At 46.6% G+C, this 23,914-nt stretch overlaps 1 protein-coding gene across 1 annotated transcript in view; it reads right to left on the reverse strand.

The window, feature by feature from the left end:
* Positions 1 to 6,133: 6,133 nt before the first annotated feature.
* The window catches only part of LOC139259455 (uncharacterized), an 84,598-nt gene continuing 66,817 nt past the window's right edge, over positions 6,134 to 23,914 (reverse strand). Inside the window, exons 3-4 of the mRNA XM_070874927.1 lie at positions 17,350 to 17,511; positions 6,134 to 8,573 (exon numbers count right to left, since the gene is read on the reverse strand). Of these exons, the coding sequence (XP_070731028.1) occupies positions 8,394 to 8,573; positions 17,350 to 17,511 (342 nt within the window). The 3' untranslated portion in view covers positions 6,134 to 8,393. The remainder of the gene's footprint in view (positions 8,574 to 17,349; positions 17,512 to 23,914) is intronic.

Genomic DNA, 23,914 nt, shown 5'->3' on the forward strand with positions numbered 1-23,914 from the left:
TGACCGACCCATCCGCCTTGAGCACTGGCACAATCGGGCTCGCCCAGTCACTGAATTTGACTGGCGAGATGATGCCTTCCCTCAGCAGGCGGTCCAATTCGCCTTCTATCTTTTCCCGCATCACGTACGGCACCGCTGTGGCCTTGTGGTGCACTGACCTGGCGTCCGGGTTTATGTGAATCACTGCCTTGGTCCCCATGAAAGTGCCAATGTTGGGTTGAAATAGTGAACCAAATTTGTCCACGACCTGTGAGCATGATATTCACTCCACAGAAGAAATTGTATTGACATCGCCCTATTTCCAGTTCATGACAGCAAGCCAACTCCTCCCCAGCAGTGCGGGACAGTCCCCCGGGACAATCCAGAGTGGCAACCTGTTCTCCGAATCTTTGTGGGTCACGACTACCGTGGTGCTGCCTAGCACCAGAATGATCTCCTTTGTATGTGTCCATAGCTGTGCGTCAATCGGCAATAATTTTGGCCCCCTGGCCTTTGACGCCCACAACTTGTCGAAATGTTTGATACTCATCAGGGACTGGCTGGCCTCCGTGTCTAGCTCCATTGATATTGGGATGCCATTGAGGAGCACTTTCATCATTATCGGTGGCGTCCTGGTGTATGAACTGTATATGTGCTCCACCTGAACTCGCTGAACTTCAGCTTCCAGCAATTTCCCCCAGTGTCCAATTGGCCTCGTAGGGCTTACATCGGGCCCGTCCTCCTCGTACATCAACCTGGCTGCAGGCTTCCTGCACATATGTGCCAAGTGACCGCTGGCGTTGCAGTTTCTGCAGGTATATTGCTGATACCTGCAAGCTCTGGCTGTGTGTTTGCCTCCACACCTCCAACATGAGCCGTTGTTGTAAACAAAAGGTCCATTACCAATCGACCATCTCTGACTGTCTCTGTAACTGTCCTTAAACACACCATTGACAGGTGTTGATGGCCCCATTACTGGCCGCATTATCCCTTGCGATGGCATGAATCGCCGTTCAGCTAGCCATTGTCTCTGTTGAATTCCCCTTTGGGTTCGACTACATGCTCGGGCATGTCCGATTGCCCCTGTCTGCCTGGAGAACTGTGTGCCGCATTAACAATGTTGACTCCCTGTCCATTTGCTGCATTTAAACCAAGATTTTTGTCAAACATCATTCTGGTCTCTTCCTCACCTGAGATAAATGTCTGGGCCATCAAAGTCGCCGTTTCCAGGGTCAAGTCTTTGGTCTCAATCAGTTTCCTGAAAACCCCAGCGTGCCCGATGCCCTCAATAAAAAAGTCTCGCAGCATCTCCGCTCTGCAAGCATCTGGGAACTTACATAGGCTCGCCAGTCGCCGGAGGTCTGCCACGAAGTCTGGAACGCTTTGCCCTTCTCGCCGCCGGTGCGTGTAAAACCGGTGTCTCGCCATGTGCATGCTGCTCGCCGGTTTAAAGTGTTCCCCGATCAACTTACTGAGCTCTTCAAAAGTCTTGTCTGCCGGCTTCTCTGGCGCTAGAAGGTCCTTCATCAGGGAGTACGTCCTGGATCCACAAACCGTCAGGAGATGAGCCCTGTGTTTGTCAGTCAAATCCTGTCCCAGCCATTCCTTAGTGACGAAACTTTGCTGTAGTCTCTCAATAGAATTGTCCCAATCATCACCAACACAGTACCTCTCATCTGTGTTGCTAGTGGCCATGCTCACGTGGTTTAAATCCCAGTTTCTCGTCGCCAATGATATGTCCTTACTATACAGTACAAATGCACACGAGGCCCATACTAGAGAGAACGTCACTCTGTGACCAGTAACCTTTATTAGCCAGCACTGAAGTGGAGAAGATGGGTGGATCTTCCCCTTTTATACCTGTGAGTCCAGGTTAGGAGTGTCTCCCACAAGTTCACCACCTAGTGGTCAGTGTTCTCACTGTGTACAACTTAGGTCAGTTTATACATGGATTACAATGACAGTTAAATACATGACACTCTGAGAGAAGAAATTCCTCTTCATCTCAGTTTTAAATGGGCGGCCCCTTATTCTAAGATTATGCCCTCTAGTTCTAGTCTCTCCCATCAGTGGAAACATCCTCTCTGCATCCACCTTGTCAAGCCCCCTCATAACCTTAATACGTTTCGATAAGATCACCTATCATTCTTCTGAATTCCAATGAATAGAGGCCCAACCTACTCAACTTTTCCTCATAAGTCAACCTCCTCATATCTGGAATCAACCTAGTGAACCTTCTCTGAACTGCCTCCAAAGCAAGTATATCCTTCCGTAAATATGGGAACCAAAACTGCACGCAGTATTCCAGGTGTAGCCTCATCAATACCCTGTATAACTGTAGCAAGACTTCTTTGTTATTATACTCCATCCCCTTTGCAATAAAGGCCAAGATTCCATTGGCCTTCCTGATCACTTGCTGTACCTGCATATAAACATTTTGTGTTTGATGCACAAATTCTCCCAGTGCTGTACAGCAGCACTTTGCAAGTTTTCTCCATTTAAATAATATCTTGCTCTTTGATTTTTTTCTGCCAAAGTGCATGACCTCACACTTTCCAACATTATATGCCTTCTGCCAAATTTTTGCCCACTCACTTAGCCTGACTATGTTCTTTTGCAGATTTTTTGTGTCCTCCTCTCCCATTGCTTTTCCTCCCATCTTTGTATCGTCAGCAAACTTGGCTATGTTACACTCAGTCCTTTCTTCCAAGTTGTTAATATAGATTGTAAATAATTGGGGTCCCAGCACCGATCCCTGCAGCACCCCACTAGTTACTGATTGCCAACCTAAGAAGGAACCACTTATCCCGACTCTCTGTTTTCTGTTAGTTAGCCAATCCTCTATCCATGCTAATATATTACCCTCAACCAGGTGAACTTTTATCTTGTGCAGTAACCTTTTATGTGGAACCTTGTCAAATGCCTTCTGGAAGTCCAAATACACCACACCCACTGGTTCCCCAATTATCCACCCTGTTCGTTACATGCTCAAAGAATTCCAGCAAATTTGCTAAACATGACTTCCCCTTCATAAATCCATGCTGACTCTGCCTGACTGAATTATGCTTTTGCAAATGTCCTGCTACTGCTTCTTTAATAATGGACTCCAACATTTGCCCAACCACAGATGTTAAGCTACCTGGTCTCTAGTCTCCTGCTTTTTGTCTGCCTCCTTTTTTAAATAGGGGCATTACATTTGCAGTTTTCCAATCTGCTGGGACTTCCCCAGAATCCAGGGAATTTTGGTAAATTACAACCAATGCATCCACTATCCCTGCCGCTACTTCTCTTAATACCCGAGTATGTAAGCTATCACGTCCAGGGGATTTATCCACCTTTAGTCCCATTATCTTACAGAGTACCACCTCCTTAGTGATTGTGATTGTGTTAAGTTCCTCCCCCCAATGGCCCCTTGACTATCCACTGTTGGGATATTGTTAGTGTCCTCTACCGTAAAGACTGATACAAAATATTTCCCGGTCTCGTCCTCTAAGGGACCAACATTTACTTTAGACACACTTTTCCTTTTTATATACCTATAGAAACTCTTGCTCTCTGTTTTTATATTTCGTGCTACTTAACTTTCATAGTCTATCTTCCCTTTCTTAATCATTTTTTTAGTCATTCTTTGCTGGTTTTTAAAAGCTTCCCAATCTTCTGTCCTCCCACTAGTTTTGGCCACTTTATATGCCCTTGTTTGTAATTGGATACCATCCTTTATTTCCTTCGTTAGCCACGAATGGCTATCTTTTCTTTTACACCCTTTCCTCCTCACTGGAATATATTTTTCTTGAGAGTTGTGAAATATCTCCTTCAATGTACGCCACTGTTCATCAACCGTCCTACACTTTAATCTATTTTCCCAGTCCACTTTAGCCAACTCTGCCCTCATACCTTGATAGACTCCTTTATTTAAGCTTAGTACACCCCCCATCTGAATTTGAAATTCAGTCATGCTATGATCACTCATTCCGAGGGGATCCTTTACTAGGAGATTGTTTATTAATCCTGTCTTATTACACAGGACCAGATCTAAAATAGCCTGCCCCCTGGTTGGTTCCGTTACAGACTGCTCAAGGTACCCGTCCCTTATGCACTCTATGAACTCTTCCTCAAGGCTCCCGAGACCAATTTGATTTGTCCAATCAATATGGAGGTTAAAATCACCCATGATTATTGCTGTTCCCTTTTTACAAGCCCCCACTATTTCCTGGTTTATACTCTGACCAACAGAGTTGCTATTGTTAGGGGCCTATAGACTACGCCCATCAGTGACTTTTTCACCTTATTGTTCCTTATCTCCACCCAAACTGTTTCAACATCCATATCATTTGAACCAATATCGTTTATTACTATTGCAGTGATTCCATCCTTTATCAATAGAGCTACCTCACCACCTTTTGTTTTCTGTCTGTCCTTCCAGATTGTCAAATAACCCTGAATATTTAATTCCCAGTGCTGGTCACCTTACAACCACGTCTCTGTAATGGTTATCGGATCATACCCATTTGTATCTATTTGTGCCGTCAACTCATCTATTTTGTTACGAATGCTATGTGCATTTAGACAAAGTGCCTTTAAATTTGTTTTTTTCCTGCTGGTTTCCTCTCTCTTTCAAACTCACTTTCTTTATTTTTGCTTTCTAATTCCAGCTTTACTCCCCTCCTTACAGGGTCAAGGGTCAAGGCAAAGAGAAGGGGACAACGGAAGAGGGACAGGTTCAAGGGACGAGGGACAGGGATGAGGGACAGGGGACAGGGATTAGTGACAAGGGACAGGGATGGGATACAGGGAGAGGGGCCATGGGAAAGGGACAGGGGTCAGGGACAGGGGACAGGGGACAGGGGACAGAGGACAGGGGACAGGGGAGAGGGGAGAGGGGAGAGGGGACAGGGGACAGGGGAGAGGGGAGAGGGGAGAGGGGAGAGGGGAGAGGAGACAGGGGAGAGGGGACAGGAGACAGGGGACAAGTGACAGAGGACAGAGGGCAGGGGACAGGGGAGAGGGGACAGAGGACAGGGGACAAGGGACAAGGGGACAGGGGACAGGGGACAGGGGACAGGGGACAGAGGACAGGGGACAGGGGACAAGGGACAAGGGGACAGGGGACAGGGAACAGGGGAGAGGGGACAGGGGACAGAGGACAAGACACAGGAAGATGGGACAGGGTTAAGGACAGGAACAGGGTGTGGAGCTTCTTTCTATGGAAATTCCCTGGGTCACCATGGGTCTGTCCTAAGTCTGGGAGTTGCAATGTTAACTGTGATGGAGCATTTAGACTTACATTAGGGTGCACGTGGCTACAGCAGTGTCCAGGTTTGGATAGCAGTCTGCACCCCACAAATGGGCACATTTTCTTCTCTTATATTTTCTCCACCAGCATCAGCACAGAGCGCTGACCCCCCGACCTGTGAGGGAACATCATTAAAGGAGCAGCGGGGATAAAAGCAGCCGGCCCCTGCAGGGAGCAGCACGAGCAGTTCAGAGAGGGCGACAAAGGCAATGAGGGCGCCAACTTTTGAAGGCACAGGAAAGCAGGGAAGTGATTGGTTGGTGAGTTTCGCTCTCTTTTCTTGGGCTTTGCTTTCAATTAACGGCCTGGATTAAAAACTAAATCTAAGTAATGAAATACATTATAGATGGCAGGGCAGGCGATGTGTTACTGCTGAAACGTGTAGGAGTTGGTGGACACCATGGAGGTCAATTATGACCACATCTGCAGAAAGTGTCTGCAGCTCGAGGAATTTCGGCTCCACATCGATGAGCTGGAGTCCGAGCTGCGGACACTGCGACACATCAGGGAGGGGAAGAGTTACCTGGATGCTGTGTTCCAGGAGGCGATCACATTTGGTCCGTGGTCAGGGACAGGAGGGTGTGACTATGAGTGAGGCAGGTATAGGGACCCAGGAATTAGCATTGGAGGAGCTTCAGACCTTGCAATTGTCCAACAGGTCCGAGATTCTTCCTCCCTGTGTGGACGAGAGCAGGGATTGCATGGAGGATGAGCAATTCAAGTGGGGGGAGCAAAAAGAAATGTTGTAGAGGACAGTATCATTAGGAGGATAGATACAGTTCTCTGCAGTCGAGAGCGTGAGTCTTGAAGGCTGTGTTGCCTGCCTGGTGCCAGGGGTAAAGACACCTCCTCAGGGCTGGAGAGGAACTTGGAGTGGGAGGGGGAAGATCCAGTTGTCATGGTCCATGTGGGTACCAACGACATAGGTAGGACAAATAAAGAGGTTCTGCTGAGGGAGTATGAGCAGCTAGGGACTAAATTAAGAAGCAGAACCACAAAGGTAATAATTTCAGGATGACTACCTGGGCCACGAGCAAATTTGCATAGGGCAAATAAGATCAGAGAGTTAAACACGTGGCTCAAAGACTAGTGTGGGAGAAATGGGTTTCGGTTCATGGGGCACTGGCATCAGTACTGGGGTAAGAGGGAGCTGTTCCGATGGGACGGGCTTCACTTGAACTGTGCTGGGACTAGTGTCCTGGCAAATCAAATAACTAGGGGGAAGGGTTTAGGTGAGTGGAAATTAAAAAAGTCAAAGAGCAAGGAGAAGGCAATAGATCAGGGTAGCACTTGGGGAATTGACAACCAGAGCGTGACAGGAAGGGAAATAATATATAAACATGAGTGTATCAGAAAGTGGGGTCAAAGCAGGGACAAATGGTAAAAAAACAAAATTAAAAGCTCTTTATCTGAATGCACACAGCAGTTGTAACAAAATTGCTGAGTTGACGGCACAAATGGATATAAATGGGTATGATCTGATAGCCATTACAGAGACTTGGTTGCATGGTGACCAAGGCTGGGAACTAAACATTTAGGGGTATTTGACAATTTGGAAGGATAGACAGAAAGGAAAAGGAGTTGGGGTAGCACTGTTAATAAAGTATGAGGTCAGTGCAGTAGTGACAAATGATATTGGCTCAGAGGATCAAGATGTTGGATGGAGATAAGAAATAAAAAGGGAAAGAAGTCACTGGTGGGCATAGTCCATAGGCCCCCAAACAATAGCTACACTGTTGGACGGAGTATAAATCATAAAATAATGGAGGCTTGTAAAAAAGGAACAGCAATAATCATGGGTGATTTTAATCTTCATATTGAATGGACAAAGCAAATTGGTCAAGGTTGCCTTGAAGAAGGGTTCATAGAGTGTATCCGGGATAGTTTCCTTGAACAGTCCATTGCAGAACCAACCAGGGAGCAGGCTATCTTAGATCTTAGTACTGTGTAATGAGACAGGATTAATAAATGATCTCCTAGTAAAGGATCCTCTAGGAATGAGTGATCATAGCACGGTTGAATTTCAAATTTAGTTGGAGGGTGAGAAAGTTGGATCTCAAACCAGTGTCCTAAGCTTAAATAAAGAAGACTACAAAGGTATGAAGGCAGAGTTGGCTAAAGTGGAAAATAGATTAAAGTGTGGGACGGTTGATGAGCAGTGGCAGACATTAAAGGAGATATTCATTACTGTCAAGGAAAATATATTCCAATGAAAAGGAAAGACTTTAAGAGAAGGGATAACCATCCGTGGCTAACTAAGGAAATAAAGGATGGTATAAAATTGAAAACAATGGCATGCAAAGTGGCCAAGATTAGTGGCAGGCCAGAGGATTGAGAAACTTTTAAAAACCAGCAAAGAACAACTAAAAAAAAATAACGAAAGCGAAGATAAATTATGAAAGTAAACTAGCAAGAAATATAAAAACAGATAGCAAGAGTTTCTACAGGTATATAAAAAGGAAGAGAGAGGCTAAAGTAAATGTTGGTCCCTTAGCGGATGAGACTGGGGAAATAATAATGGGGACAAGGAAATGGCAGAGACTTTGAACAAATATTTTGTATCAGTCTTCAAGGTAGATGACACTAAAATCATCCCAATAATGGATAATCAAGAGGCTATAGGGAGGGAGGCTGGGTCATTGAATATATTTAAGGTGGAGGTAGACAGATTTTTGAGCGATAAGGCAGTAAAGGGTTATGGGGAGCGGGCAGGGAAGTGGAGCTGAGCCCATGATCAGATCAGCCATCAACTTATTGAATGGCGGAGCAAGCTCGAGGGGCCAAATGGCCTACTCCTGCTCCTATTTCTTATGTTCTTATGTTACATAGGGTGTAATAAATGGGATCCAGGGGAAAGGCATGGGCCCCGCATGGAGAGTAGGTAGGTGCCAGCATCTTCAGTAGCATGGGACAGCTGGAAATTCGCTAAGCCGTGCCAATGGGTGCCCTCACACTGATTACGCAAGCTCCGGAGGGCACGAAGCAACAGAACTGAGAGAATCACTCCCGGAGGAAGTTTGGCCCCAAGCCAATACCATGAGTTAATAGTCAGATTGCAGTAAAAGGAGCATTTGAAAGCTGAGTTTTGCACGTCCTGGAAGAGGAGCTGAAATGGCAGCAGTCACAGACATTGGTTCCCAATGCTTTCCAGCCTTCCACTGCTCTGTGATGTTGGCTCCACCTTGAACGAGCTCCCCTGGCTGGTGAGGTTGGTGACTGATCCAGTCTGCAAATCAGGGAGGCTGGCGAGGGTCTGAAAGATACTGACAGATCCACAGGAACAATGATTCAAGAATAAGTCCTGACCAGGGGAAGAAATAAAGTGAGAGGGTTAGAAAGGGACTTGTAGTGAAGGACTGACATGATAATGTTTCATCACCATTCCCCCAATGCTCCTTCCCACAACCCCAACAGATGAATCATTGTACATTTTCACCTCGAGTACCCATCGCAATATTATTTCAGTTAAAAGACATTTTATTTCTTCAATAGAAATAGAAAGTTCTAAAAACAGACAGCAGTTCAGTAGCCGAGTTGAACGAGAACTGATGAATAGTTGGGGAGGGGGAATTCCTTTCTTTAGAACCAGTTCCAGGAGTAGATCCTGGCTTTAGGCTAAGAGATCCCAGCCAGGAGAATGCGGAGCCATCTGCGCATGGGAGGCCGTGATGGGGAAATAACTTGGCAGCACATTTATTAATGTTTCACAGTTAATAAATGCTGATCAGGTCCAAAGATCATCTTAGCCAAGCTTTAGAAGAAGAAAGTGTCAGTGAAAAACACTCTATGTTCTCCAAAATCATGCTAGAAAAATTCAAAGGATTTCCTGTCTTCCTGCATCATATCAGCTTAAAAAGAGTGGAATTCAGTTTAACAGAAAAACTCAGTGCCCCATTGCAGAAAGACTGCAGCAGACAGAGAGACTGCACCAGACACAGGGACACTGCACCAGACACAGAGATACTGCACCAGACATAGACACTGCACCAGACACAGGGACATTACACCAGACACAGGGAAACTGCACAAGACACAGACACCGCACCAGACACAGGGACACTACACCAGACACAGGGACACTACACCAGACACAGACACACTGCACCAGACACAGGGAGACTGCACAAGACACAGAGAGAGACTGCACCAGTCACAGGGACACTGCACCAGACACAGACACTGCACCAGACACAGGGACACTACACCAGACACAGACACACTGCACCAGACACAGGGAGGACTGCACAAGACACAGAGAAATTGCACCAGACACAAAGACACTGCACCAGACATAGACACTGCACCAGACACAGGGACACTACACCAGACACAGACACACTGCACCAGACACAGGGAGACTGTACAAGACACAGAGAGAGACTGCACCAGGCACAGGGACACTGCACCAGACACAGACACTGCACCAAACACAGGGACACTACACCAGACACAGACACACTGCACCAGACACAGGGAGACTGCACAAGACACAGAGACAATGCGCCAGACACAGAGACACTGCGCCAGACACAGACACTGCGCCAGACAGAGAGACTCTACACCAGACACAGACACTGCACCAGACACAGAGAGACTGCACAAGACAAAGAGACACTGCACCAGACACAGAGACACTGTGCCAGACACAGAGACACTGCACCAGAAACAGAGACACTGCACAAGACATAAAACACTGCGCCAGACACAGAGACACTGCACCAGACATAGACACTGCGCCAGATACAGAGAGACTGCACCAGACACATAGACACTGCACCAGACAGAGAGTGAGAAACTGCACCAGACACAGAGAGAGACATTGCACCAGTAATAGAGCTCCCCCTAGTGGACTACTGCTCCACACCAATGGACGACTGTGGTAATGCTACTACTGATGTAAATAATAAAAGGGTCATGTGGCAAAGTTACATGATGACAGGTTATGTGTTAAGAGTGTGTTTGTTAGTGATGTTGAAAGAATATATCACATTGGCGATGAAGATAGGATTTATATTCCCTAGCTGAAATTTTTGTTGGTGGATCATCCTGACAAACTAAAGAGAGACTTTGAGAGGTTCTTTGTTTTGCAGAACAGCTAAAAATCCAAGGTAAATTTCAAGCACACTTGGCTGAACTATTGACATTGCCAGAGTCCAGATGGCTAGGCCTATGGGAATAATAGGGTGCTTGGGTGAGTTCTATCATGACTGAGAAACTTTCAGAGCATATGTGGAGTGGCTAGACATGTTTTTCACCATGAATAGTATCGTCGAAGTCTCCGACGATGAAAACCGTAACCGGGTAGTTTTAGAAAAGGAACGGCCTATTTTCTTTACTGAAGCAGGCCCTGAGGTTAATGAAACCCTGAAAATGTTGCTTGTTCCCAGCAAGCCAAAGGACATGCCACTGACGGAGATTCTAACCAAGTTAAAACAACACTATAGTCCTGTGCCCCTGGAAATTTATCATTTTGCAACACAAAATCAATTAAATGACAAGAGTATCAGTGCATACATTGTAACTTTAAAAAAGCTATCCATTCATTGTCATTTCGGAAATTTTCAGGACCGAGCATTGCGTGACCGCTTTGTTTGTGGGAAGAAAAATGAAGCAATCAGAAGAAACTTGTTGACAATCCCTAACTTGACTTTTGATTTAGCTTGTCAGACAGCTATGTCACTGGATATGGGCGACCAATATTCCCGAGAATTTCGCACCATTTTCAGTCATCAGACAACTGAGGTGAATCGCCTGCAGGTTAAAAGTAAAAGGCAGTTGAGCCCCTAGACCTCAGCAACTGGCCAAGGTAACAGTACATTGAAGTCGTGCTATCGGTGCCTGGGACAACACATTGCTCAAATCTGTCCATATGTGAAGGGAGAGTGTTTCTTCTGCAAGCCAACTGGACATCTTGTGAAGGCATGCCAACTGAAGAGTAAACCGATGTTCAATGCTGGAAGTAGAAATTGCCAGACACTACATAGCATTGAAGAGAAGCAACAGGATGAGGAGGTTCTGGAGATACACGTCATCAGGAGCACGATGGTATCTAAAAGCGATTCGCAATGTATCGTCATCCAAGTAGATGTTGCAGGAACCAGGATTCCTATGGAAATCGACTCTGGTGCATCCGTGAGTGTAGTACCGGAATCGTTATATCTCGACAAGTTGTGTGATTTTCCACTGGAGAAATCAAAGAGAGAGCTGCGAGGCTACTCAGGAGAGCAAATTCCTGTTGTAGGACATATAACCGTCCCAGTGAAATACAAGGATCAGTTTCAGAGCTTGCCTCTCATAGTAGTGACAGGAGACAAGCCTGCCTTGATAGGTAGAAATTGGTTGGGATCACTGAAGCTGGATTGGAATGAGATTTTTCTTGTGGAAACGAAATTTGCATCAAAAGATGATGTCATCAAGCAGAATCCGAAGGCGTTCTGCAAAACAGGCAGTCCAATCCAAGGCTTCAAGGTGAGTGTCAGAGTGCAGAAGGACACAAGACCAATTTACTGCAAGCCAGGTACCGTACCATACGCACTCAAGGAGAAAGTTGAGCAAGAACTCAAATGACTAAAATCTGAGAACAATATCTCTAGGGTAAATCTAAATAACTGGGCTACACCTAAGTCTGATAGTAATGCTGATGCTATGTCCAGGTTGTCTTCCCCATCACAAGTTACACCCAGTTGGGAAGAAGTGTTCTATTATTCATACATTGATGAGCTGCCTGTCACAGCTGAAGAGATTGGTAGAGCATCCAAACGTGACCCAGTTATGTCAAAGGTGTATGATTATATTGCAAATGGCTGGCCAAACCAGGTATCAGAGGAAGATATTCATCCATACCGCATTTATTGGAATGAAGTATCAGTCAATAAAGATTGTATCATGTGGAATGCAAGAGTAATTATTCCAAATAAATTCAGGTCCAAATTGTTAGGAGATCTTCATGACCAGCACCTGAGAATGTGCTTGACCAAGAGTTTTGCACACAGTTATTTATGGTGGCAAGTTTGAGACAAAAATATAGAGTACATCATTAGTCAGTATACAACATGTCAATTGGAATGCAAGAACCACCATTGGTACCATTACAGCGAGGGTTTGATTAGGAGGGGGAAAATAGAGTATGAGAGGAAGCTTGCTGGGAACATAAAAACTGACTGCAAAAGCTTCTATAGATATATGAAGAAAAAAAGATTAGTGAAAACAAAAGTAGGTCCCTTGCAGTCAGATTCAGGTGAATTTATAATGGGGAACAAACAAATGGCAGACCAGTTAAACAAATACTTTGGTTCTGTCTTCACGAAGGAAGACACAAATAACCTTCCAGAAATACTAGGGGACCAAGGGTCTAATGAGAAGGAGGAACTGAAGGAAATCCTTATTAGACAGGAAATTGTGTCAGGGAAATTGATGGGATTGAAGGCCGATAAGTCCCTGGAGCCTGATGGTCTGCATCCCAGAGTACTTAAGGAGGTGGCCCTAGAAATAATGGATGCATTGGTGATCATTTTCCAACAGTCTATCGACTCTGGATCAGTTCCTATGGACTGGAGGGTAGCTAATGTAACACCACTTTTTAAGGAAGGAGGGAGAGAGAAAACAGTTAATTATAGACCAGTTAGCCTGACATCGGTAGTGGGGAAAATGTTGGAATCAATTATTAAAGATGAAATAGCAGCACATTTGGAAAGCAGTGTCGGGATCGGCTCAAGTCAGCATGGATTTATGAAAGGGAAATCCTGCTTGAAAAATCTTCTACAATTTTTTGAGGATGTAACTGGTAGAGTGGACAAGGGAGAACCAGTAGATGTGGTGTATTTGGACTTTCAAAAGGCTTTTGACAAGGTCCCACACAAGAGATTGGTGTGCAAAATTAAAGCAAATGCTATTGGGGGTAGTATACTGACGTGGCTAGAGAACTGGTTGGCAGACAGGAAGCAGAGTTTCGGAATAAACGGGTCCTTTTCAGAATGGCAGGCAGTGACTAGTGGGGTGCCGCAGGGCTCAGTGCTGGGACCCCAGCTATTTACAATATATATTAATGATTTGGATGAGGGAATTGAGTGTAATATCTCCAAGTTTGCAGATGACACTAAGCTGGGTGGCAGTGTGAGCTGTGAGGAGGATGCTAAAAGGCTGCAGGGTAACTTGGACAGGTTAGGTGAGTGGGCAAACGTGTGGCAGATGTGGTATAATGTGGATAAATGTGAGGTTATCCACTTTGGTGGCAAAAACACAAAGGCAGAATATTATCTCAATGGCGGCAGATTAGAAAAAGGGGAGGTGCAACAAGACCTGGGTGTCATGGTACATCAGTCATTGAAAGTTGGCATGCAGGTACAGCAGGAGGTGAAGAAGGCAAATGGTATGTTGGTCTTCATCGCTAGGGGATTTGAATATAGGAGCAGGGAGGTCTTACTGCAGTTGTACAGGGCCTTAGTGAGGGCTCACCTGGAATATTGTGTTCAGTTTTGGTCTGCTAATCTGAGGAAGGACATTCTACCTATTGAGCGAGTGCAGCAAAGGTTCATTAGACTGATTCCCGGGATGGCAGGACTGACATATGAGGAGAGACTGGATTGACTGGGCCTGTATTCACTGGAGCTTAGAAGGACGAGAGGGGATCTCATTGAAACATATAAAATTCTGACGGGACTGGACTGGTTAGATGCAGGAAGAATGTTCCTGATGTTGGGGAAGTCCAAAACCAGGGGACATAATCTAAGGATAAGGGGTAAGCCATTTAGGACTGAGATGAGGAGAAACGTCTTCACTCAGAGAGCTGTTAACTTGTGGAATTCCCTGCAGCAGAGAGTTGTTAATGCCAGTTCATTGAATATATTCAAGAGAGAGTTAGATATGGCCCTTATGGCTAAAGGGATCAAGGAGTATGGAGAGAAAGCGGGAAAGGGGTACTGAGGTGAATGATTAGCCATGATCTTATTGAATGGTGGTGCAGGCTCGATGAGCCGAATGGCCTACTCCTGCACCTATTTTCTATGTTTCTATGGAAATGGTCTCCCAGGGTGCGGCAAAGGTTATATGTAGATTTTGAGCTAGAAGGACAATAATTGTTCATTGTGATTGATAGTCATTCGAAGTGGGTAGAGGTGTTTCTGATGTGGAAAATAACAACAAGTAAAACACTAGACAATTTGCGAAGATTGTTTTCTTCATATGGCCTCCCAGAAGAAATTGTGTTTGATAATGGGCCGCAATTTTGTTCAGAAGAATTTGCACAGTTCATGAGCCGAAATGGTGTGAAACATATCAAGGTTCCACCGTACTACCCTGCTTCAAATGGTGCAGCAAAGCACATAATACAAATTGTAAAACGTGCCCTCATCAAGCAAATGTTGGATCTAAATCCAAGGAAATAGCCATTGTCATTGAACCACAAGCAAGCAAATTTTCTGATTATTTATCGTAATACTCCTCATACAACTACTGGTAGAACACCAGGAGAGTAGTTTCTCAAACGACAGCCACGAACCAGATTCTCGTTGTTAAAACCAAACTTGGCACAGTCCGTAGAAGACAAACAATTAAGAAAAAAAGAGAATCATGATTGAGGTAGAGTAAGAGAGAGAAGTATAAAATTAAATCAGAAGGTTAAAGTGAAGAACCATCACCATAAATGGTTAAAGTGGTTACCAGAAGGGTGAAGATATGTCGCCCTTGCACGTTAGGTTTGTTCACATTGATCATATTTTACCCACAGATGTGGAAGGAGTTGAAAGTTGGAATGATTCGATTATGAATGATGAGTCAGATAGTCTTGTTACAAGTAGAGTACCAATACCAAATCGTGCATCAGACACAAAGACACTGTACCAGACACAGAGACATTGCACCAGATACAGAAAGACACTACACCAGACAGAGAGAGAGAGAGAGAGAGAGACATTGTAACCCGGGATTATGATGGGCGAATGTACCCAGACGCAAGGAGGGTGAGAAACCAGCCATACATCAGGAACTGACTGCACAATGTAGAGGTCTCGCTCAGTGTTAAAGGGGCTCTCGTGGCAGACAGCAGTGCTGACCCTGCAGTCCTCTGTTTCAGTGTAACCGGGTAACTTGATGCCCGTTAATACTGACTGGGATTATTTTTGTGTGCGGGACACCTGTTACTCTGGATTCTTCCCCGGCTTAGTTCCTCCCGGTCCACTGTTGATCGCAGAGCGAGCTGGATCCTGGGCTTAGCCTGGGAGATAACCTGATGCATGGCACGGAAAAATCCTGCTAGATCTGCTGCAAACACCGCTGACCAAAAATGTCCTGTCCACAAAAAGCAGGACAAACCCAATCCGGCCAATTACCGCCCCATCAGTCTGCTCTCAATCATCAGCAAAATAATGCAAAGTGTTTTCGACAGTGCTATCCAGCGACACTTACTCACCAATAACCTGCTCACCGATGCTCAGTTTGGGTTCCACCAAGACCACTTGGCTCCATAACTCATTACAGCCTTGGTTCAAACATGGAGAAATGATTTGAATTCCAGAGGCGAGGTGAGATGACTGCACTTGACACAGGGCAGCATTTAACCGAGTGTGGCATCAAGGAGCCCGAGTAAAATTGAAGTCAATGGGAATCAGGGGGAAAACTCTCCACTGGCTAGAGTCATAACTAGCACAAAAGACGATGGTTGTGGTTGTTGGAGGTCAATCATCACAGCGCCAGGATATTGCTGCAGGAGTTCCTCAGGGCAATGTCTGAGGCCCAATCAGACAGGGATTGCAGCAGTTTAAGAAGGTGGCACACCATCACCATATGAAGGGCAATTAGGGATGGGCAATAATTGCTGGCCTTGCCAGCAATGCCCTCATCACATGAATGAATAATGGAAAACTTGCTCCAATCGCCAAACACCATTCAAATCAATGGAGGCCCAGAGCCATTCGACCTGTTCCCCATCCCCCAACCCTTTAGCCCATCCCCCATCGCCACCCTGATCCCCACCCTGATCCTCACAGCCAAACCCATCCCCACCCATTCCCATCCTGATCCCCACCTCCACCTCCTTCCATGCTGTAAATTTCTATGATTCTATGTTTCTATCTTTGTATCTTCAGCAAATTTAGTTACATTACACTCGGTCCCTTCATCTAAGTCATTAATATAGATTGTAAATAGTCGGGGTCCCAGCACTGACCCCTGTGGTACCCCATTAGTTGCTGTTTGTCAACCTGAAAATGACCCATTCATCCCGACTCTCTGTTTTCTGTTAGTTAGCCAATCCTCTATCCATGCTAATATATTACCCTCAACCCCTTGAACTCTTATCTTGTGCAGTAACCTTTTATGTGACACCTTATCGATTGAATTCTAGAAATCCAAATGCACCATATCTACTGGTTCCCCTTTATCCATCTCGCTCGTTACATCCTCAAAGAACTCCAGCAAATTTGACAAACATGATTTCCCTTTCATAAAACCACGCTGATTCTGCTTGACTGTATTATGATTTTCTAAATGTTCTGCTACTACTTCTTTAATAATGGACTCCAGCATTTTCCCAACGACAGATGTGAGGCTAACTGATCTATAGTTTCTTGCTTTCTGTCTCCCTCCTTTCTTAAATAGGGGCGTTACAATTGCGGTTTTCTAAAATGCTGGGACCTGGCCAGAATCCAGGGAATTTTGGTGGATTACAACCAGTGCATCCACCATCTCTGCAGCCACTTCTTTTAAGACTCTAGGATGCAGGCCATCAGGTCCAGGAGATTTGTCCACCTCTCATCCCATTAGTTTGCCTAGTACTTTTTCTCTGGTGATAGTGATTGTTTTAAGATCCCCCCTCCCAATAGCCCACTGATCCCCACCCCCACCCTGATTCTCACCCCCATCCCCACCCTGATCCCCTTCCCCATGCCCACCCCCATCCCCACCAACTGGCTGGAGGGCTGCCCTTGGTTTCTTTCCAACAATTTGAATGCTTTACACTCCAAGATGATGCCGTTACCCACTAGACCCATCAGGGAAGCTGAGAGACCGGATCCCCAACTACTAAGCCAGGCTCCCCCTGAGCAGCTACATGGACATTGCTCTCCTCTACAACAGTCTCTTACCTCCTTCAGCCGGCTCAGCGCCAGGGCTTTCTCTGCAATCCACACCTGCTTTTGCAGCTGCTTGTTCTGGTCTTGGAGTTGCCCAATCGTTTTGATCAGCTGGCAGATGTGCTCCAGATATCCCAGGCCTGACCCCTGATCACGCATCTTATCCTGATGAACCTGAAGGCAAGGTTAATGGTTATAATTATAAAGCAGCAAAAATCTCCATCTGAAAATTGCAGTGATCAGCAGAGTTTACTTATTCTGGTACTGAACAAAATGATACCCTGACCCCAGGGCTATGGGAATGACTCTGACCCCAGGGCTGTGGGAGTGACCCTGACCCTGGGGCTGTGGGAATGACCCTGACCCTGGGGCTGTGGGAATGACCCTGACCCTGGGGCTGTGGGAGTGATACTGACCCTGGGGCTCTGGGAGTGGCCCTGACCCCAGGGCTGTGGGAGTGACCCTGACCCCAGGGCTGTGGGAATGACCCTGACCCTGGGGCTGTGGGAATGACCCTGACCCTGGGGCTGTGGGAATGACCCTGACCCTGGGGCTGTGGGAGTGACCCTGACCCTGGGGCTGTGGGAGTGACCCTGACCCTGGGGCTGTGGGAGTGATACTGACCCCGGGGCTGTGGGAATGACACTGACCCTGGGGCTGTGGGAATGACACTGACTCTGGGGCTGTGGGAATGACACTGACCCTGGGGCTGTGAGAATGACACTGACTCTGGGGCTGTGGGAATGACACTGACCCTGGAGCTGTGGGAATGACACTGACTCTGGGGCTGTGGGAATGACACTGACCCTGGGGCTGTGGGAGTGACCCTGATCCTGGGGCTGTGGGAATGACACTGACTCTGGGGCTGTGGGAATGACACTGACTCTGGGGCTGTGGGAGTGACCCTGATCCTGGGGCTGTGGGAATGACACTGATTCTGGGGCTGTGGGAATGACCCTGACCCTGGGGCTGTGGGAATGACGTCCTGTTGTTGTCTCCACATCCTGTTGTTGTATCTGCAGGACATTCTGAGGGGAGAGGGTGAACAGCCAGAGGTCGTGGTCCATGGCATCGGTAGGATGAGGTCCTGCAGGCACATTTTATGGAGCTGGAAGAGAGATTAAAAAGCAGGACCTCAAAGGTAGTAATCTCTGTATTACTCCCGGTGCCACATGCTAGTGAGTAGAGAAATAGGAGGATAAGTCAGATGAATGCGTGGATGGAAGAATACTGCTGGAGGGAGGGCTTTAGTTTCCTGAGGCATTGGGATCGTTTCTGCGGGAGGTGGGACCTGTACAAGCTGGATGGGTTGCATCTCAACAGAGCCAGGACCAGTATCCTCGTCGGAGGTGTGGGTTTGCTAATGCTGTTGGGGAAGGTTTAAACTAGCTTGGTTGGGGGATAGGAACCTGAGAATAGATTCTGTAGGGAGAGAATCAAAGCTGGAATTGGAAAGCAAAACAATAGGAAGTGAATTTGGAAAACAGAGGTAACAAAGGCTGGAAAATAGACAACAAGGAAGTTTGGCAGTGCTAAATGGTGTATGTTATATACTCTGGAGTCCTGCAATAAAAGACTAAGGTCACACTTTACTTTGAGCTCACAGTGTTCAGTCTGACTCTTTCTCCATACACAACAACTGGCGATGAGATACAGATAGCAAACCCAAAGATGCAGAGAACAGTGGGCATCCTGGAGAAATTCTCGGAGGGAGATGATTGGGGAACTTTTGTGGAGCGACTCAACCAATACTTCATGGCCAACGAGCTAGATGGGGAAGAGAGTGCTGCCAAACGAAGGGCAATCCTCCTCACCATCTGTGGGGCACCAACGTATGGCCTCATGAAGAATCTGCTCACTCCAGCGAAACCCACGGAGAAATTGTATGATGATTTGTGTGGTCCGAGAGCATTTGAACCCGAAGGAAAGCGTTCTGATGGCGAGGTACCAGTTCTACACCTACAAAAGCTCTGAAGGCCAGGAAGTGGCAAGTTCTGTCACCGAGCTGAGACGCCTTGCAGGACATTGCAAATTTGAAGGACATTTGGAGCACATGCTCAGAGACTTTTTCATACTTGGCATTGGCCACGAAACCATACTTCGCAAGCTTTTTACTGTAGAGACCCCCAACCTTGAGTAAGGCCATTGCGATAGCCCAGGTGTTCATTGCCACCAGTGACAATACTAAGCAAATCTCTTAGGACACAAGTGCTATTACAAGTACTGTGAACAAAGTGATGTTGTTTTCGAATCATAACGTGCAGGGCAGGTCACACATACCTGCAGCTACATGTCCGCAGATGTCTCAGAGTCCACCATCAAGGGTGATGAATGCAAGGCCATTAACACCTTGTTGGCGCTGCGGGGGTGATCATCATTTCCATTCATGCTGATTCAAAGAGTACGTTTGCAAGGGCTGTAGAACAATGGGACACCTCCAACGAATGTGGAGGCGAGCTGCTAAGCCTGTTAAACCTGCAAACCACCATGTTGTAGAGGAGGACAGGTCCATGGAGGATCACTACGAACCAGAGCCTCAGATAGAGGAGGCAGAGGTACATGGGGTGCACATATTCACCATGAATTGTCCCCCGATAATGCTGAATGTTGAACTAAATGGACTCCCGGTGTCAATGGAGCTGGACATGGGCATGAGCCAGTCCATTATGGGCAAAAAGACTTTCGAAAGGTTGTGGTGCAACAAGGCCTCAAGGCCAGTCTTAACTCCAGTTCGCACGAGACTAAGAACTTACACTAAAGAACTGATTCCTGTAATCGGCAGTGCTACCGTAAAGGTCTCCTACGATGGAGCGGTGCACAAGCTACCACTCTGGGTGGTACCGGGCGATGGTCCCATGCTGCTCGGCAGGAGCTGGCTGGGAAAGATACGCTGGAACTGGGATGACATCCGAGCGCTATCGCCCGCTGACGAAACTTCGTGTGCCTAGGTCTTAAACAGATTTCCTTCGCTGTTCGAACCAGGCATCGGGAAATTCCAAGGAGCAAAAGTGCAGATCCATCTAATTCCGGGGGCGGGACCCATCCATCACAAGGCGAGAGCAGTACCGTACATGATGAGAGGAAGGGTAGAGATCGAGCTAGACTGGCTGCAACGAGAGGGCATCATTTCACGAACAAGTTCAACGAGTGGGCCAGTCTTATTATCCCAGTTCTCAAGGGAGACGGCACCGTCAGAATCTGTGGCGATTACAAAGTAACTATCAATCGTTTCTCCCTGCAGGACCAATACCCACTACCAAAAGCCGACGACCTCTTTGCAACGCTGGCAGGAGGAAAGACGTTCACAAAGCTGGATCTGACTTCAGCCTACATGACGCAGTAACTGGAGGAATCATCGAAGGCCCTTACCTGCATCAACACGCACAAAGGTCTTTTTGTTTATAACAAATGCCCATTTGGAATCCGAACAGCGCGGCGATATTCCAGAGAAACATGGAAAGTTTACTGAAGTCGATCCTGCACACCGTGGTCTTCCAGATCACATCTTGGTCACAGGTCGGAACACAGTCGAGCACCTGCAGAACCTGGAGGAGGTTCTTAGTCGACTCAACCACATGGGGCTCAGGTTAAAATGCTCGAAGTGTGTTTTCCTGGTGCCTGAAGTGGAGTTCCTGGGAAGGAGGATTGCGACGGACAGCATCAGGCCCATCAACGTGAAGATGGAGGCAAGTGGTTCCCAAGAAGGGAGGAGGATTAAGGGTTTAATTAAGAGGGGGAAAATAGAGTACGAGAGGAAGCTTGCAGGGAACATAAAAACTGACTGCAAAAGCTTCTACAAATATGTGAAGAGAAAAAGTTTAGTGAAGACAAACGTAGGTTCCTTGCAGTCGGATTCAGGTGAATTTATAATGGTGATCAAAGAAATGGCAGACCAATTGAACCAATACTTCGGTTCTGTCTTCACGAAGCAAGACACAAATAACCTTCCGAATGTACTCGGGTACAGTGGGTCTAGTGAAAAGGAGGAACTGAAGGATATCCTTATTAGGCGGGAAATTGTGTTAGGGAAATTGATGGGATTGAAGGCCGATAAATCCCCGGGGCCTGATAGTCTGCATCCCAGAGTACTTAAGGAAGTGGCCCCAAAAATAATGGATGCATTGGTGATCATTTTCCAACAGTCTATCGACTCTGGATCAGTTCCTATGGACTGGAGGGTAGCTAATGTAACACCACTTTTTAAAAAAGGAGGGAGAGAGAAAATGTATGATTATAGACCGGTTAGCCTGACATCAGTTGTGGGGAAAATGTTGGAATCAATCATTAAGGATGAAATAGCAGCGGATTTGTAAAACAGTGACAGGATCGGACCAAGTCAGAATGGATTTATGAAAGAGAAAGCATGCTTGACGAATCTTCTGGAATTTTTTGAGGATATAATTAGCAGAGTGGACAAGGGAGAACCAGTGGATGTGGTGTATTTGGACTTTCAAAAGGCTTTTGACAAAGTCCCATACAAGAGATTGGTGTGCAAAATCAAAGCACATGGTATTGGGGGTATTGTACTGACGTGGATAGAGAACTGGTTGGCAGACAGGAAGCAGAGAGTCGGGATAAACGGGTCCTTTTCATAATGGCAGGCAGTGACTAGTGGAGTGCCGCAGGGCTCAGTGCTGGGATCCCAGCTCTTTACAATATACATTAACAATTTAGATGAAGGAATTGAGTCTAATATCTCCAAGTTTGCAGATGACACTAAGCTGGGTGGTGGTGTGAGCTGTGAGGAGGATGCTAAGAGGCTGCAGGGTGACTTGGACAGGTTAGGTGAGTGAGCAAATGCATGGCAGATGCAGTATAATGTGGATAAATGTGAGGTTATCTATTTTGGTGGCAAAAACATGAAGGCAGAATATTATCTGAATGACGGTAGATTAGGAAAAGGGGAGGTGCAATGAGACCTGGGTATCATGGTTCATCAGTCACTGAAAGTGGGCATACAGGTACAGCAAGCAGTGAAGAAGGCAAATGGTATGTTGACCTTCATAGCTAGGGGATTTGAGTACAGGACGTTCTTGCTATTGAGGGAGTGCAGTGAAGGTTCACCAGACTGATTCCAGAGATGGCTGGACTGTCATATGAGGAGAGACTGGATCAACTGGGCCTTTATTCACTGGAGTTTAGAAGGATGAGAGGGGATCCCATAGAAACGTATAAGATTCTGACGGGGTTGGACAGGTTAGATGCTGGAAGAATGTTCCCGATGTTGGGGAAGTCCAGAACCAGGGGACATAGTCTTAGGATAAGGGATTTAGGACTGAGATGAGGAGAAACTTCTTCACTCAGAGAGTTGTTAACCTATGGAATTCCCTGCCACAGAGGGTTGTTGATGCCAGTTCATTGGGAGTTAGATATGGCCCTTACGGCTAAGGGGATCAAGGGGTATGGAGAGAAAGCAGGAAAGGGTATTGAGGGAATGATCAGCCATGATCTTATTGAATGGCGGTGCAGGCTCGAAGGGCTGAATGGCCTACTTCTGCAACTATTTTCTATGTTTCTATGTAAGAAGGGCAGAGACACCTTCATCAATGACCTCCACAGTACCCAACCAAGCATTGTAATGATGAAAGCGATAGCCAGATCCCACGTGTGGTGGCCCGGTATCGATGCGGACTTAGAGTCCTGCGTTCACAGATGTAATACGCAGTTAAGCAATGTACCCGGGGAGGCGCCGCTAAGTTTATGGTCTTGGCCCTCCAAACCGTGGTCTCAGGTACACGTCGACTATGCAGGCCCGTTCTTGGGTAAAATGTTCCTTGTGGTTGTAGACGCGTATTCCAAGTGGATTGAATGTGAGAAAATGTCGGCTAGCACGTCCGCTGCCACCACTGAAAGCCTGCAGGCCATGTTTGCCACACACGGCCTACCCGATGTACTGGTGAGTGACAACGGGCCATGTTTTACCAGTGCTGAGTTCAAAGAATTCATGACCCGTAACGGGATCAAGCATGTCACATCTGCCCCGTTTAAACCAGCGTCCAATGGTCAGGCAGAGAGAGCAGTGCAAACCATTAAGCAAGGCTTGAAGAGGGTAACCGAAGGCTCACGGCAGACTCGCCTATCCCGAGTCCTGCTTAGCTACCGCATGAAACACCACTCACTCACTGGGATCCCACCTGCTGAACTGCTCATGAAAAGAACACTTAAGACAAGACTCTCGTTAGTTCACCCTGATCTACATGAACAAGTAGAGAGCAGGCAGCTTCAACAAAGTGCATACCATGATAGTGCAAATGTGTCACGCGAGATTGAAACCAATGATCCTGTATTTGTATTAAATTATGGACAAGGTCCTAGGTGGCTTCCCGGCACTGTCGTGGCCAAAGAGTGGAGCAGGGTGTTCGGGTCAAACTTTCAAATGGACTCATTCACCGGAAACACTTGGACCAAATCAAACTCAGATTCACGGACTACCCTGAGCAACCCACCTTGGACCCTACCTTTTTGGATCCCCCAACACACATACTAGTGACAACCGGCACCACGGTTGACCATGAAGCAGAACCCATTATCCACAGCAGCCCTGCAGGGCCGAACACACCAGGCAGCCCAGCAAGGC

This window comes from Pristiophorus japonicus, chromosome 3, assembly GCF_044704955.1.
Source record: "Pristiophorus japonicus isolate sPriJap1 chromosome 3, sPriJap1.hap1, whole genome shotgun sequence".
NCBI lineage: Eukaryota > Metazoa > Chordata > Chondrichthyes > Pristiophoridae > Pristiophorus > Pristiophorus japonicus.